At 37.3% G+C, this 15,000-nt stretch overlaps 3 protein-coding genes across 3 annotated transcripts in view; 1 reads left to right on the top strand and 2 right to left on the bottom strand.

Annotated features, from left to right (window-relative positions):
- The window catches only part of si:dkey-112a7.4, a 3,275-nt gene extending 2,555 nt beyond the window's left edge, over positions 1-720 (top strand). The window contains exon 3 of the mRNA XM_047819141.1: positions 1-720. This exon is cut by the window's left edge and continues 169 nt beyond it. The gene's annotated coding sequence lies outside the window, so the exon portion shown is untranslated.
- Positions 721-1,249: 529 nt separating this feature from the next.
- cldn7a (claudin 7a) lies at positions 1,250-8,650 on the bottom strand. Its single transcript, XM_027178314.2, has 4 exons — positions 8,223-8,650; positions 5,288-5,452; positions 4,855-4,939; positions 1,250-4,034 (listed from the first exon to the last, which is right to left on the bottom strand). Exons 1-4 carry the CDS (start codon positions 8,443-8,445, stop codon positions 3,875-3,877), a joined length of 633 nt encoding a protein of 210 aa, XP_027034115.1. The 5' UTR covers positions 8,446-8,650; the 3' UTR covers positions 1,250-3,874.
- A 4,347-nt stretch (positions 8,651-12,997) lies between these two features.
- Positions 12,998-15,000, bottom strand: part of chrnb1l (cholinergic receptor, nicotinic, beta 1 (muscle) like) — an 11,005-nt gene continuing 9,002 nt past the window's right edge. The window contains exons 10-11 of the mRNA XM_027178321.2: positions 14,205-14,346; positions 12,998-14,056 (exon numbers count right to left, since the gene is read on the bottom strand). Of these exons, the coding sequence (XP_027034122.2) occupies positions 13,916-14,056; positions 14,205-14,346 (283 nt within the window). The 3' untranslated portion in view covers positions 12,998-13,915. The remainder of the gene's footprint in view (positions 14,057-14,204; positions 14,347-15,000) is intronic.

Here is a 15,000-nt window from a genome sequence, read left to right as displayed (position 1 = left end):
GTTATGAATTGGAAACATTTAAACACCACTGCACACACAATATCATCTCTCTCTCTCTCTCTCTCTCTCTCTCTCTCTCACTCTCTCTCTCTCTCTCTCTCTCTCTCACACACTCTCTCTCTCTCTTTCTCTCTCTCTCTCTCTCTCTCTCTCTTATCTCAGGACTGCTGACTGTTCAGTGCTCTGCTGTGATCATTGCTTGTTCAGCACTTGTAACTTTAATCTTGTGGCTGTGACACTGACTCTGTTGTTGTTGTTACCTCTATATTCACACTGCATTTTGATACAGAGATTGGAAAAAAGAAAAAAAAAAAGATTTCTAAAAGCACAGGGCTATAATCATTAAAAAAAAGCACTTTACTGAGTGGACAACGACCAAAGGAAGGTTTGCTCCACTCTCACAAACGTGTTCTGTGAATGTCTGTTAACCTGTAACACACCATTAGCTTAGGATTCACATTTACTTTGAAAACTAAAGTCTTTTGGCATGTTTCTGCTCCCTGGATATTTAGCACTTGATATATATCAGTTCAAGTGTATTTGCAGGGAGTGCTTTTTCACCTTTTGATCTGAGTGAATTACTGTTTAAAATGGTCTAATATTATGGTTGTGCTAATATGTGGTTTGTGCATTATAATTGACTTGCATGAAATTGCTGGTTAATTTTTGTTTTGTATTTGCAAATTGCATTTTTGAAAAATAAAGTATGCATGATTAGCATATTCGTCTATCCTGATCATTAAGTCAATATCACAGTCTTTGTATAATGTTAGGGAGTCAGTTTAATATACATTTATCAGTTTCAATCATCCATGACTGAAGAAAACTATATATTGCACTGCTAATATTAATTATTTTGTTTTTTTTCTAAACTGAATGTTTATAGTCAAATGCTATCATGTCTTAATGACCAAACTGATCTCTCTCTCTCTCTCGCAGTTCATCCTTCTATCTCTTTTGTATTCTGTGTATAATTATAGCAAAAACAATGACACAAAGAAAGTTTACCTGTACACAGATATTAAGATATTATTGCCTCTGACTTGCTCATTAAGGATATATTTAAAACTTTAAAACTTTTATTCTGAAATGATATATAAATATAAAGCTTATTTGCAACAACAATGCCCACTGTTAAAAGTGCTATACAAATAAAATAAAATTTCATCGAATAAAATGATTAACCTCGATGAAGATCCATATTAATACATATCAGCAAACATTAGAACGATGTTAGAAATAATACAAATTTTATTTTGAATTGTGCCAATTTATTTTGCATTCATAATCATAACAATACAAACTAACAAAAAACATAAAACTCGCTGAACACAGAGAGCCGTAACCTCACATGTGGAACACAAATACACTTGATTATATGGATCACATTATATGGTTACTGTAAATGTACATAAATTGGTTGAAGACATACAAAATACACTGACTCACTGAATATGTCTCCAGCACTCCAACACTCATATTAGGGTGTTTTTATGTGCTTGATATATTCACTTCACCAGGTCCCTTGTGTGATCTAACAGAGATTCAGACACAATATCTGATCTAAATCAGTGTTTATTTTCTTATTGTCTTACAGTCATAAGGACCCCATGGCTGGTGTGTTTTTGTAACGTCTGTGCGCAAAACATTCCGAGTCAAGCCCTTTATGAGCGGCTTCTGTATGTTAGTGTAGAGCAATTACAAAAATGTGCACAGAACCATTCTACACAATGTACACCTTAATACTAAGATTTGCACCTTTTGATTTATTTATTTATTTATTTTTAAAGATTTTATTGTATGCCTTATTTCCCAAGATTGTGGATACTGCTGGAATTTGTGAGTTTTCCACTGAGTTGAATAATGTATCCATCCATCAATCCATACATACACAAATACATACATACACACATACATACATACACACATACATACACACATACATACACACATACATACATACACACACACACACATACATACATACATACATACATACATACATACATACATACATCTAGTATGTGCTTTTCAGACCTGTAATTATAAACTGTTTACAACAATGAAACTCTTTCAGATGGGGCAAAATACACACAGAAACAGGCAGGTCACCACTAGCTCTTGTAAGACTATTCTTCTTTGTATATGTACTATTTTGTCAGTCATTTTTTTAGCCATGATATAATTACCAAGCTCTGACTTTTGTTTTGTTTGTGTGTGTTTACCCAAAACAATTCTCATAGTTTGTTTTGATCAAGGTTGATAAGTGCCAGTGTTATGTAAATTCATTATATTTTAAACCAGATGTTGAGTTGAGACAGAAGTGGAGTGTGTTAATCTTTTGTCTTACACTTCCAAGAGATAAAGAAATTAATACCGTAGAGGCTGTAGAGACGTTAATACATTACTCTAATACATACATTCTGTAACATTAATACATTACTATAATACATACATTCATTTTTCTATAACTAAATCTGCAAGACTGATAAATATAACTCAAATTCCTAAAGTCAGCCCAAAAAGAAACAGTAAAAACAGCATTTGTGTGACTTTTGAATGCTGTTTTGGGGTGGACTGGGATATGTACTTTTTTATTTTTTTTTGGAAAAAATCTTTGTTTTAATAAATGTTTTACTTGGAGGGTTAAATTAAACTTCTTGCTTGTCCAGGGATCATGTACACCATTTTCCTGATAGACAGTGAAAAGATTTGGTCATTTTTCTGGGCAGAACTTTAATCAAGAAATTGGGGACATCTACGCCCTCTAGCGAGCATGAAGGTAGCACATCATCTTCCACAGGTTTAACACCGGATGCATAAGCAGAGCAAAAGCAGCTCACACCCGTTGTGCTTTCACACACAGATGAACCCTGGATCACGAATAGAGTTTGCAGTAGTTGAATTGAATTTTTAAATGCAGACGGTGTTTTAGTAAATTCTAGCAGAGAAGCTCAAGTTAATTTAATATGAACACATCTTCTAGAGTCTTATTAAAGTTCATTTGTTTTATCTTCCTAGTTTTCATTTTCTGTTTTCTGTAATATTTATTATTTGCTCTATTTTTTGCTAAGAAAAACAATGATGGAGGAAGGAGGCCGTGATAGTGTTTCTCCTTCCACACATACCACATAAACATATAACGTTTTGTAGTTTATCTTTAAATTATGCTAGACCTTTTTAATCACAGAAACATGCTTTTGTGTTTTGAGAAAAAAAAATAACCTAAAAACTGCCAGGCAGTAGTGAATTTTGATCATTTCATTTTTTAACAGTGCTGAAAGTCATGTGTATGACACTGTAGATACTGTATCAGGGATACGCTTTTATGGTGAAGTTGTTCATTTTCCATGTCAACCCATGTTTATTTTGATCAGAAATAAGGCACTTATATTTTTCAAAAACACACTCAGTGCCTAATCGATCACGCTTCGTGCCACCAAGCCGCCTCGGTATGCAGTGTGAATGCTTTATCCCGTTAGCGTCTGCGCTTAAGTAATATGAGCTGCTACAGTAATACTTTGCTTACGCATCCGATGTGAAACAGGCCTAACACATTCAACACTACTCTTTCAAAAGCACAGTGATGTAATTCAGATTGTGTACAAGAAGCAAGAACTCAAAGAGTTAGTAATAAATGTTTGTTTGCACCATGGGTCATTATAAAACGTAAACTTTAATCTCCAGTAAGTGTAGGATATTAGAATGCTGAATAAAATGGTATATTATAATCAGCACCTTCTGCCATTCTCACTCTATGGAGTAACCATGTTTTCCTCCTACGTACTTCAGTTTAATCTATCAGGCTCAGTCCTGTTTCCTTTCACAGGGTTCGTTTATCATATACAGTTCCTGGCTGATCTTCTGAAATCAGTCACACGTACTCCTTGGTGCTGCTGGTGGTGCGAGTGGAGTTTTTAGAGTACTTAGTCACCTGTTTTCTTTGAGGGCAGGAGGCGGCCAATAAAGCTCCGCCAAGAACATCGAGAAAAGATCCGGCCCATGCTATGAAAATGGCTGAGCCGAATTCAAACCTGGTAAAAGAGGGAAAAAGAAGACAGGAAAATAAATACACTAAAAATTCACACATTGTATACACACCTACAATAACTGTAAAGAATACAGTGTATATACAGTACACACCTACAATAGACTGGAGTAGAGAATACTATTAATCCCCAAAGGGCCACAAAACAAAACCAAACATAAGAGCAAATATTCTGATACATAACTCTCATTATTTACAGACTGAAACCGAGATCTCTGTGCAGATTAAATGTACAAAAAATATTACAGGATCTATATACTACGTTATTGTGTATCTTATTATATTATAATATATTATATATTATTTCTTAATTCAATTTTCAAATTTGTGCATTTGACTTGATCCCATAAGAGGATTACCAAAAATGATTCTACTAGGTTTTTAAACTCTTGAGTATATTTTGCCATTTCATGAAGGTTATTTATTGCCTTAAAAATTACTGTGAAAGCAGAAAAGTGCACATTTTAAATTAGCAAACATTATGATTTTCAGCCATGAATAAGGAATTTCATAACAGAGCCTCATGTGTGAATGGATGTGTGTGTGTTCCCTGTGATAGACTGGCATCCTGTTGTGGGTGTACCCTGGGATAGGGTCCAGGTTCCCCACAACCCAGTAGGATAAGCAGTATGGAGAATGGATGGATGGAGAGACTGAAGTAACTGAGAATTTTTCCCTAATTACCTTTATTATAAATTATTCCGTAATTTTCTTTATTTTCTCGTTATTTTCACATGCGCCTAAGACAAACACAAGTTCTAAGCAAATCATTATCTTTACTACTGTAATAAAATAAAAACACCTACTTGGTGTTGACTGGAGTGTAAGGGTTGTAGAAAGCACGGATCACGTTGTGTGCAAACCAAGAGCATGCAACGATTGCACTGAGAGCTGCATGAACAGAACAAAGGGATCACTTAGGAAAACAGGCATGTAGAAAAAAGGCTCATACAGCAAATTGCACATATGCCCACATCAACCAGTTTTACTTTACAGCTTCAAAACACCATCTTTATAATAATGGTGTTTGGAACCTTCTATGACCGTCGCTATGTGAACACTCTGCTTTGTACTGAGCGATACAGCCTTTGACAGAAAGATCAAACTCAGTCCTAAACATGCTTTCAAGACTTTGTTCAAAGTCCAATATTACACGTTGTCATTTTTATTTATTTATTTTCTGCTTTGAGGATAAACGATCCTTTGAATGTTTTTTAAAGGCATATGAAACATACTCACCCCCGATGAGCAGTATGATGCCTCCTGTCATAGCAGTACGGGCTTTACGCACTTTATTTTCTTCTCCACATGTGGTGCACTTCATACCCACACAGGCGACTCCCAGTCCGGCAATCGACACGATGATGCCAACTATCATTAGAGCACGAGTTGCTTGGAGAGAACCTAACACACACACACACACACACACACACACACACACACACACACACACACACACACACACACACACACACACACACACACACACACACACACACACACACACAAACTGTATGTTACAAGCATACCAGCAAAACTACTGCAACTCTATATCACTAAAATTGTTATTGATATAAATATTGAAATTTAAATACCAAACAATATTAAATGTATCTTCTTATTTCAATAATAAAAGCTGTTTCTAAGGTGGCTCAGAGGTCGAGCATGTAACTCCAGAGTCTCTGGTTTGATCCTGTTCTCAGGTTACGATCTACATTAAGTTTTGCATGTTCTCTTTCTTGGTCCCACTTCACAAAAACATACTAGTAGGAAGATGTGTGTGTGTGTCCATGTGTGGTCCATTGTGTTCCCAATATAGACCCTGGCCAAAATAAAGTAGCTACTGAAAGTGAATGAATGAGTAAGTAGCATCATGATAATGTGGACACTTGTGTATGTTATTCATATTTTGTGGGAACCATTTACACAGTATGTTGTTCTTTGTGTAGAGCAGAACAATAAAAGACACAATTAGTAGGATATACTAATCAGCATCCAGGATAAAAAAAGACAGAGGATGTGTGTGTGTCTCTGTGTGTGAATGTGTGTGTATGTGAGGGGGTTTTACCCAACCAGAACCAGTCTGTACCAGTTAATCCCTGTATATTCACAGTTAAAAAAGGGGAGGTGGGGATGGGTGTAAAGAAACCAAAGAATGACTTTTCTAGCATCATTTATTACAGCACAATAAAAGCTCTCTTGCCAGGCACTGAAAATACTTGTGTCTGGAATCCAGTAACTACCCTCCCTACTCCCCATCTTATTCTCCCTTTTCCCTCAGTCTTAACTCAATCTGCTGGCAGGTGCAGCCTGAACCGGCTCGATCTGGACATCACCCTGAGCTTCCAGTTCAACATCTTCCCATTCCACCAAGCAATATACTGTAGATATCAATGAAAGTGGGAGAAAATATATAAGACTGCAGAGGAGCTAAGGGGGTTGGATGCTATTGTTTCAGGAGAGTGGCGTTGTGCAGACGCTGCATTCCTAGTAAGAAAGCAATAGCCTTCTGTTTCCATGGCTCCAATACGGATATGTGATAAACACATATAAGCTAGGTGCCCTATTAGAAGTGTGTGTGTGTCTGTGTGTGTGTGTGCTTGGAGGTTGTTGTTGCCAGTTTAAATGCCTCAAATTGGCAACAACACTGTCTTTTGTCCTGCACTGTCCTGTCTGTCTTGTCCTGCACTTTTTGCACCAGGTTGCAGTTGCACTTTATGTGGCTAGGACTAACTTATTAAGCCCTTAGCCCTGTCTTTGTTTTATGTTTTAGTACCACAATCCTGGAGAAACGTTGTCTCATTTCACTGTGTACTGCAACAGCTATATACAGTATGGTTGAAATGACAATAAAAGCTTCTTGACTTGACTTGACTTGAAATGCCAGTAAATCATCTAACACAAGCCTGTCAATGAAAAATATTGAATTCTATCTAAACTAAAGCACAGTAGTCTTGAAATCATGGAAGTTATTTATACATAGATTTAGCTGTTCAAACTGGTAGACCATTTGGTAGACCTGACCACCTGGCAAGGAAAGTGTTTCTCGGTTACTGCTACAAATTTTAACAAGTAAACTATGTGACCAGCTGGCAATAACGCCAGTCATCTATCAAGTGGTGTATGGATGGACATTTAAGAAGGGTGCAGTTTAGTTAATGACATTTATTTACATATGTCTTGTTTTTATTTTTTCCAAAGGTATCTGAGTTCAGTAGATAAACCAGCTATGGTAATAATGTACTTTTGCACCTCCCAGTGCTTCCAGACACAACAATAAGCCCAGTGTATGCTGATACAAAGCTTCCATAGTCAATAGAGCTGAGTGCTTGTCAGTGAGGGAAGTGACACAGCACCAACTCTAGCAATGTCACCAGCAGCAACAGTAAATTAAAACACAGGCGTCTGCGCACAACAGGTGCATTAAAATCAACCAGTCTGTATTTCTGTTGGTTTGTATTCTCGGTTATCTACCTGTTTTTAAAACTTAATTTTTCTAAGACATAATGTCCGATATTTTGTCTACTATATTTAGCGTTTACCGTGTTTACAGCGCAATTTTCTATCTACTGTTGCTCACCTTCCCTCCCTACTGACTAGTTCACTGCGTATTTATAACGCACTCATGACGCTTACAAACGCAGGTAACGGTACACGATGCTGCGTTCAGACTTGATATAAATGATGCTGCAAAAGATGCTCAAAATGTGAACAAATTCGATACTGTAAAAATTTCCCACTTGAAATTATCTATCTATCTATCTATCTATCTATCTATCTATCTATCTATCTATCTATCTATCTATCTATCTATCTATCTATCTATCTATCTATCTATTTATTTTACCGAATTTACCTTTACTAAAAGCACAGCCGATGTTTTCGATAGTTTTATATTTTATTTCTATTTAATTTTCATTTTAAATAATACAACTTAATTACCAGACACTGGCTCAAGCATCTTAAACCAAATAAAGTACTGTACCAAATAACTAAAAGAGAAAATGTAGTTATGATGTGAGATGCAGTGGTATCTCATCCCATCCGCCTCGGACCCAGTATCCTCAGTTTCAGCTGCGTCCCTGCCCTGGATAAAGCGCTTTAAGGCAGTATTATTGCCTTTATTACAGCAGAAGGAAGGTAAGTTCTAGTTCCTTTACTAGTTTACACTTACTGTCTAGCTGCAGGACCGAGTCGTAGATTTTGCACTGGAGTTGGCCGGTGCTCTGGAAAGCGCAAGACATCCACAGGCCCTGGTAAGTAGCCACAGCAGTGATGATACTGTCTCCCACATGGGCTGACATTTTCCATTGTGGTAGTACTGTGCCAATGATGAGCCCCATGATGCCCACCAGGGACAGGGAAAACCCGAGCAGCTGCACTCCTGAGTTCGCCATAACGGAGTTTAATGAACGCGCAGTCTTTATAACCTCCCCAGCCTTTCACGTCTCCTTGAAAGAATAACAGAATGCAATAAAAAGTTACGAAAAAAGTATACGAATCACGATTCTTTAGTTGGTGCCACTAGGGAACTACCAGGCAAACTGAATTATCGCACTTAAATACTGAAGACCAAGCGCGACTCGGAGAGCGCGCCTTTGCGCGCACTCCTAACGGGATGTTGTGACGTCACTACCAATAGTTGGAGGGATTTTTTTAATCCACCAGCTGTATCCAGCTCAGATTGGAAGAGACGGACAAAGCGAGATTGCGCACTAAAGTTGTTTTCTTTTCCAAAGAATTTCCCCAGAACTGAAATATTAGCACATATAAGTGTCAAAGTGGCTCGAACTGCCAAGGATACACTGCTGTGGGTCTCTAGGGATTAACTAACAGGGTTTAACATTCCTCTGTCCAAAAAACAAAAACATACTCCTTCATTACTGTAAGTGTGATTCCATGATTATGGTAAGATTTTATTTAGCTTTACCGACATTGATGGTGCAGTGGGTAGCATTGCCATCTAACAGGTCCTCGGTTCCCAGTTTAATCTTGGGTCACTGTTTGGGGTTCTGCATGTTCCTTATAAGGTTCTTTATTTTATCAAAATGACCTTGTCAGTCACAATATCACTAAGAAAAAAATTGGGCATTTTAGTTTTATTAATGCTTTTACATATTTTCTTAAACATTTGGTATGAGCTTTAATTTATTTTTGTTATTTTATAATAAGCGACGATTAGAAAACTAACAGGTGTATTTGGCTTGAGACACACTCATTCTTCTTCAGGAAAATTTACTTTAGACAAACCCAAGTGAGTCAGCACATGTGAAGCTGTTTAGTGAAGAATAATAATACTCTTAATATTCTGGCTTCATAATATATCAATGGTGCTATATTTGGAAACAATAAAACACACAGTGATTTTTGTCTTTACTGTAATCCAATAGTATACGTCTAAAGTGACGTCTGATGTTTTTTTATTTGTCACCGTTGCCTCTGGCTTGCTCATTAGGGATGTCACTGTACATCTGGAAATCTCATTAAGCTGCTTTGTGACAATGTCTATTGTTTCAAGAACTATACAAATAAAGTGAACACTTTCTGTTTTACCTTTGGCATCATAGTATTTGGTATATCCTACCCCCTTCACCAGAAATTCTGTAAGAAAATTCCAGTAACTGTGTTTTACTGCCAGTACGAACTCTCTCTCCTTTCTGCTGTCTGGATGTCAAGATTCCTTTGCCTGAACTTCATGATTTCCTCAATTTTGTATTCCTAAGGTACGGACAGTTTAAAAGGGTTTTCAAACTGACAACAGCTGATTATTGGGTCCTTATGGTGTTGAGGAAAATTATTGTCCTCTTACCTTAGATACAAAACACTTGCAATTGAGTGGGCAACTACAATCACACAGATTTGTATCTTAAACACACATTTTAGTTCACTCATTCATTCATTCATTCATTCATTCATTCACTCATTCACTCACTCACTCACTCACTCACTCACTCACTCACTCACTCACTCACTCACTCATTCATTCATTCATTCATTCATTCATTCATTCATTCATTCATTCATTCAACGATCTGTAACTTCCTGTGCTTAATATTTTTGGGTTTGAGTTCTAAGCACAATCCAGCTGTTTGGTATAGATGTATAAGAGATATGAGTTTGAGATCGAACAAAAGTTTGTAACCACTGTTGAATGTGTAAAAATAAACTTTCGTTAAAAGTACTAATCCACGTGCAGTTATGTAAAAATGTGCCCCAAACCTGTCTGTGCTCTGGGTGTACAGAGTTTGCATGTTCTCCCAGTGCTTTAGAGATTTCCTCTGGCTACTCCAGTTTCCTTGTGTTCATTGCCATCTCATAATCATGATTTATTCTTGCTCACTTGGTTGGTTAATATAGTTGTTGAAAAATACATTTCTCAGCTAAACAACATTAGATCTATTCTTGTCTCATGTTGTTTAGCTGAGAAATGTAATTTTCAACAATTATATTAACCAACCAAGTGAGCAAGAATGAATCATGATTATCAAAAGTATCTGATAATATATAAGATTAGCTGGTTAGATAACTTAGCCAAATGCTGTTGGGGTTTTAGTACAGTATCTTGCTAGAATTGTTAGCTAGCTAACGCATGTTAATTCATATACGTTTCTAGATACATTTGCAAATAGTTATCTAGCAAAGACATGCATTACACAAGTTCCTGAGCATAACCTATAGGCTGTAGCAGCACTAACACATACATATTGTTACCAAGTCTTTACTTAAATACAGAGCTTTCTCTAAAATAGCAAAAGGCTTGGCTAGTTTGTTTAGCTTACTCGATAGCTAATGATTAGCCTGTTTGTGTTTCTGCAAGTTGATTGTTGATCTCTGAAATGCAGACTCTCCATGGGATTCGGTTTGCATGATTAGCAGATTATCATGGGTTTTGAAAGAGAATTAATTTAATATTTGTTTAACTGTTTTAATTTGCTTACAGTCTTCTGGGATTAAATGTTTTTTTTACTTTGTTTTTTACAGTGACCAAAAACAAAAAATAAAATACAACTAAATAAATGTTAAAAAGTATTGTACACAAACAGTAGTTACAGTCAACCAAGCACTGTAATATACAGCTACATGTAGTTCCTTACTTTCTACCATCAGTTCTGGGCTCTGATGCAAGACCAATTTACTGACAGAACATCGTCCAGTCGTGCCTCTCTGGCCATCTTATCAGAGACTGATACGTATTCCTACGTAAAGTAGGGATTTTCGGTAGCTGACTGTGGAATTTGTTGCCTGTTAGTATTAGATTCTCTCCTTCCATATTGGTTTTTAAAGTTAGGTTAAAAACATACCTTTTTTGAAATAGCATATGGTCCAGGATGAAATACAGTATATTGTTCTGTATTGTGTGTTTGTGTTTTCTATGTTTTTTATCTATTATTGATAGTTTATTGTCTTTTGCATTGATGTAAACCACACTGGTCAACTGGCTGTGTGTAGTTGTGCTATAGAATTAAATTGACATTGACATTGACCATTAGAATGATGGTCAATATATATTCAGACCTTACAAAATACTCAGCCCCTTGGCAGGCTTACCTATTCTTTAATTTCTATTGGACCAGTGGTCTGTGATGTGTCAGATTTGAATTTGCATTGTATTCACAATCCTGTATGTGTTAGAGAGCAACAAGTCCTGGAACAGTGTGAACTATTGTGTGCCACACTGATCTGAGCTGGCGCCACTGACTCAATGAGCTCACCGGGAAGGAGACTGTGCTCATTACGTGAGAAAGGAAGCAATAGTTGTAAATAGGAGAGGAAATTAATTTCACTTCCACTCCACTGCTACTCTGTTGCATTACAGTAAGTGTTGCTTTAAGTAAAGATATATGACTTGGAATGGGGTGTGACAGGGGCACTGGAGGCAGATGGGTGTTTGTGATATTGCACCACTTTACCTAAAAGTGACTAAGAAGAGAAGTGGATGAAGAAGTAGTAGTAGTGGTAGTAGTGGAAGAAGAAGAAGAAAAAGCAGAAGAAGAAGAAGAAGTATATTCATACTTGTGCCTAGTTGTGCTCTATAGCACCATTCCCATAACAGCTTAGTCTTGTTCCCATAGTAACTATAGTATGTCTTAGCTTCAATAAAAGAAGTATTTGGTACAGGATTGTATAACTGTATACTCTGAGGCCATGCCCATATCCCCTTGTTTTGAAACCTGCCCTCCTTTACTTTAAAGAATCTGTTCTCTGTACTCAGATGTTAAGAAAATTCCAGTCCTGGCAGGATTCATCTAGTTTTTTTTTTGTCATCAGTGAGAATGAGAAAAGTGGTAATCTGTGGGCTGAAGAGGGGTGGAGGAGGGAGGGAACAAGTCCTTTTCTCAGGAATCACATACGATGGGCTCAGCTATGTGATTTATCTGACATCTTATTGGCCAGTTCCCAAACTGTGGGCCAAATAACCTTGACACACCAAAGAGCTAAGCATTTTTTGGAACATTCCCCCCTCCTGGTTCCCGTAATTGCATATTTGTCTTGTGCTTCACCAGTGCATAAACTGCAACAAGGTAACAGAAACTACTAAATCACCCCTGAGGCGCAGACTCTCTCCTCGCTGCTCTAGTCTTGCTAGCTTGGTTCTTTTGTGAGGGTAGCAGATTGTGTAAAAGGAGGCTGATGAAACCGCTAGAAGCTGGCTTAGAGGAGCGCTGAACCATGTGCAGTAAAACACGCTGGGTTCTAGTTCTCCTTTAAAGCCAACACTTATAACAATGAACCAATTTATACTGAGCTCTCTTTACAGGTAAATCGTAGCTCTATAAAATATTATTGTATCCCACTATCTATTTGTTTTAAACATGTATATATTAAAAGCATCATTGTTCTTAGCAAAGAATATCCAGTATATTGTATATAGTGAATTAAATAAGCCGTGAACTTTACTGAAGCATTTCATTTTTATTAGGATTAAACACGTAAATAATACAGAAATTAACGCATCCCTGCATAAAGACAGGCATTTTCATAATTTTGATAACTTTATTATATAAATAACGGTGTCTTGACTAGTTTATTATTACCATATGTATACTGTCCAACACTCCTGATCATAGTTATGGAATAAAGAGAAGAGGAGAGAGAGAGAGAGAGAGAGAGAGAGAGAGAGAGAGAGAGAGAGAGAGAGAGAGAGAGAGAGAGAGAGAGAGAGAGAGAGAGAGAGAAAGAAGACAAAACATCTTTTCTAAGGTTATATATGGAGTCGGTGTATTCTCTGCTTGAACACACTTTCTAAACTTGGTGAAGTGAATCCTAAGCTGTATGTATGAGCTGATGTAAAGGTGTTCCTATTAAAGTGTCTTGTGAGTATATTTTATTCAGAAATAATTTTAAATTTTTTTCATTTTCACACTGATTGAAAGACAATAAATTATACATTTTAATCAGACACTTCATAATGTACAAAATATTATTTCCTCTGATTTACCAGAGTGACTATGTTCCCTATACACACCCACCTCTGTGACACTTTAAATTAGCAAAGGAAAAATCAGGAATTATATAAAGACATGAGTGATAGGATCCACGGAATCGGAAGAACACAAGTAGGAAATTATTTGATCACGTGTCCATGCAAGATTACAACTAGAACAAAATACAATACTAAAGACTGTTCTGACTGTACCACACAACCCAGACTCTACTGCTCCCTTCTGACATGTTCTAGGAACTACAAGATAAAAATATCAAGTTTGTGGTAAAATATTTTTCTCAGGTTTAAGGCAAAGATGGTGCAAATGTAGAGACAGACCATGTTATCATAGATGCTGTAGTGATGCTGTGGTGATACTGTGTGTCTGTGAGTCTGTGAGTGTGTGCTTTTATTCAGGTTGATCTGGTGTGTGTGGGATACACTCATGGGAAAGGGTCCGCAGGTGTGTGATTGAAGCTGGCATCCAAAAACATGGCAAGGGTACCTAGGGTGGTGATAATAATGAAAAGCCAGAGGAAGAGGCGGTCTACAACCATGGCGATGTACTGCCAGTCATCAGTCATCTGCCGGCACACACAAGCAGAAAATTAAATAATAAGCAACGCAACAGTGGCAATTGGTGTGGTGCTACTTAAAACAAACAAAAAAACTTTAGAGCATGAATGAGTGTATTTTTATTTTTTATTTTTTTTTGTGTGTGTGTGTCCTTACAGTATCATCCAAATCTTGTTTTTTTAGCTGGTCAGACATGTATGTGATAGCAGCGATGGCGGATTTAAGATCAGGAGGCAGGATGAGGCAGTAGCTGTCACTGTCAAAAAGCCTCTGGAGCTGCACCGTGTTGTCAGAGTGACTGTAAAGAACACACACACACACACACACACACACACACACACACACACACACACACACACACACACACACACACACACACACACACACACACACACACACATCAGAAAATCATTTATATCACAGAATATCACAACAATGCATTACACCATTGTTTCACTATAATGACACGAGGTTCAGCCTCAGAGTCTCCTGTAGCACATATTTGAAAATATCACGTGTAAAGTTGACATAGACATACTGTATATCTACTGCGATAGCACAGAGAACAGAGAAGCTTCTCAGTGTTCAGTAAAGGCACAATAATAAAAAAATGTTTTAACATATTTAAAGCCTTGTGTGACAAGTAATCACACACACACACACACGCACGCACGCACGCACGCACGCACGCACACACACACACACACACACACACACACACACACACAAACACACACTTTTCATTCATAGAGGACACTATAAATATGACTGCAGTGGTATGTCTGCTTGTGACCTTTCTCTGCAATGACAAATGACATGAACACACACACACACACCCTACCCACACACACACCCTACCCACACACACACACCCTACCCACACACACAACCCACCCCCACCCCCACCCACCCACCCACCCACACAAACACACACACACACAGACACACAGAC

Source organism: Tachysurus fulvidraco, chromosome 1 (genome assembly GCF_022655615.1).
Source record: "Tachysurus fulvidraco isolate hzauxx_2018 chromosome 1, HZAU_PFXX_2.0, whole genome shotgun sequence".
Taxonomy (NCBI): domain Eukaryota; kingdom Metazoa; phylum Chordata; class Actinopteri; order Siluriformes; family Bagridae; genus Tachysurus; species Tachysurus fulvidraco.
This window is presented reverse-complemented; position numbering and strand designations above follow the sequence as displayed.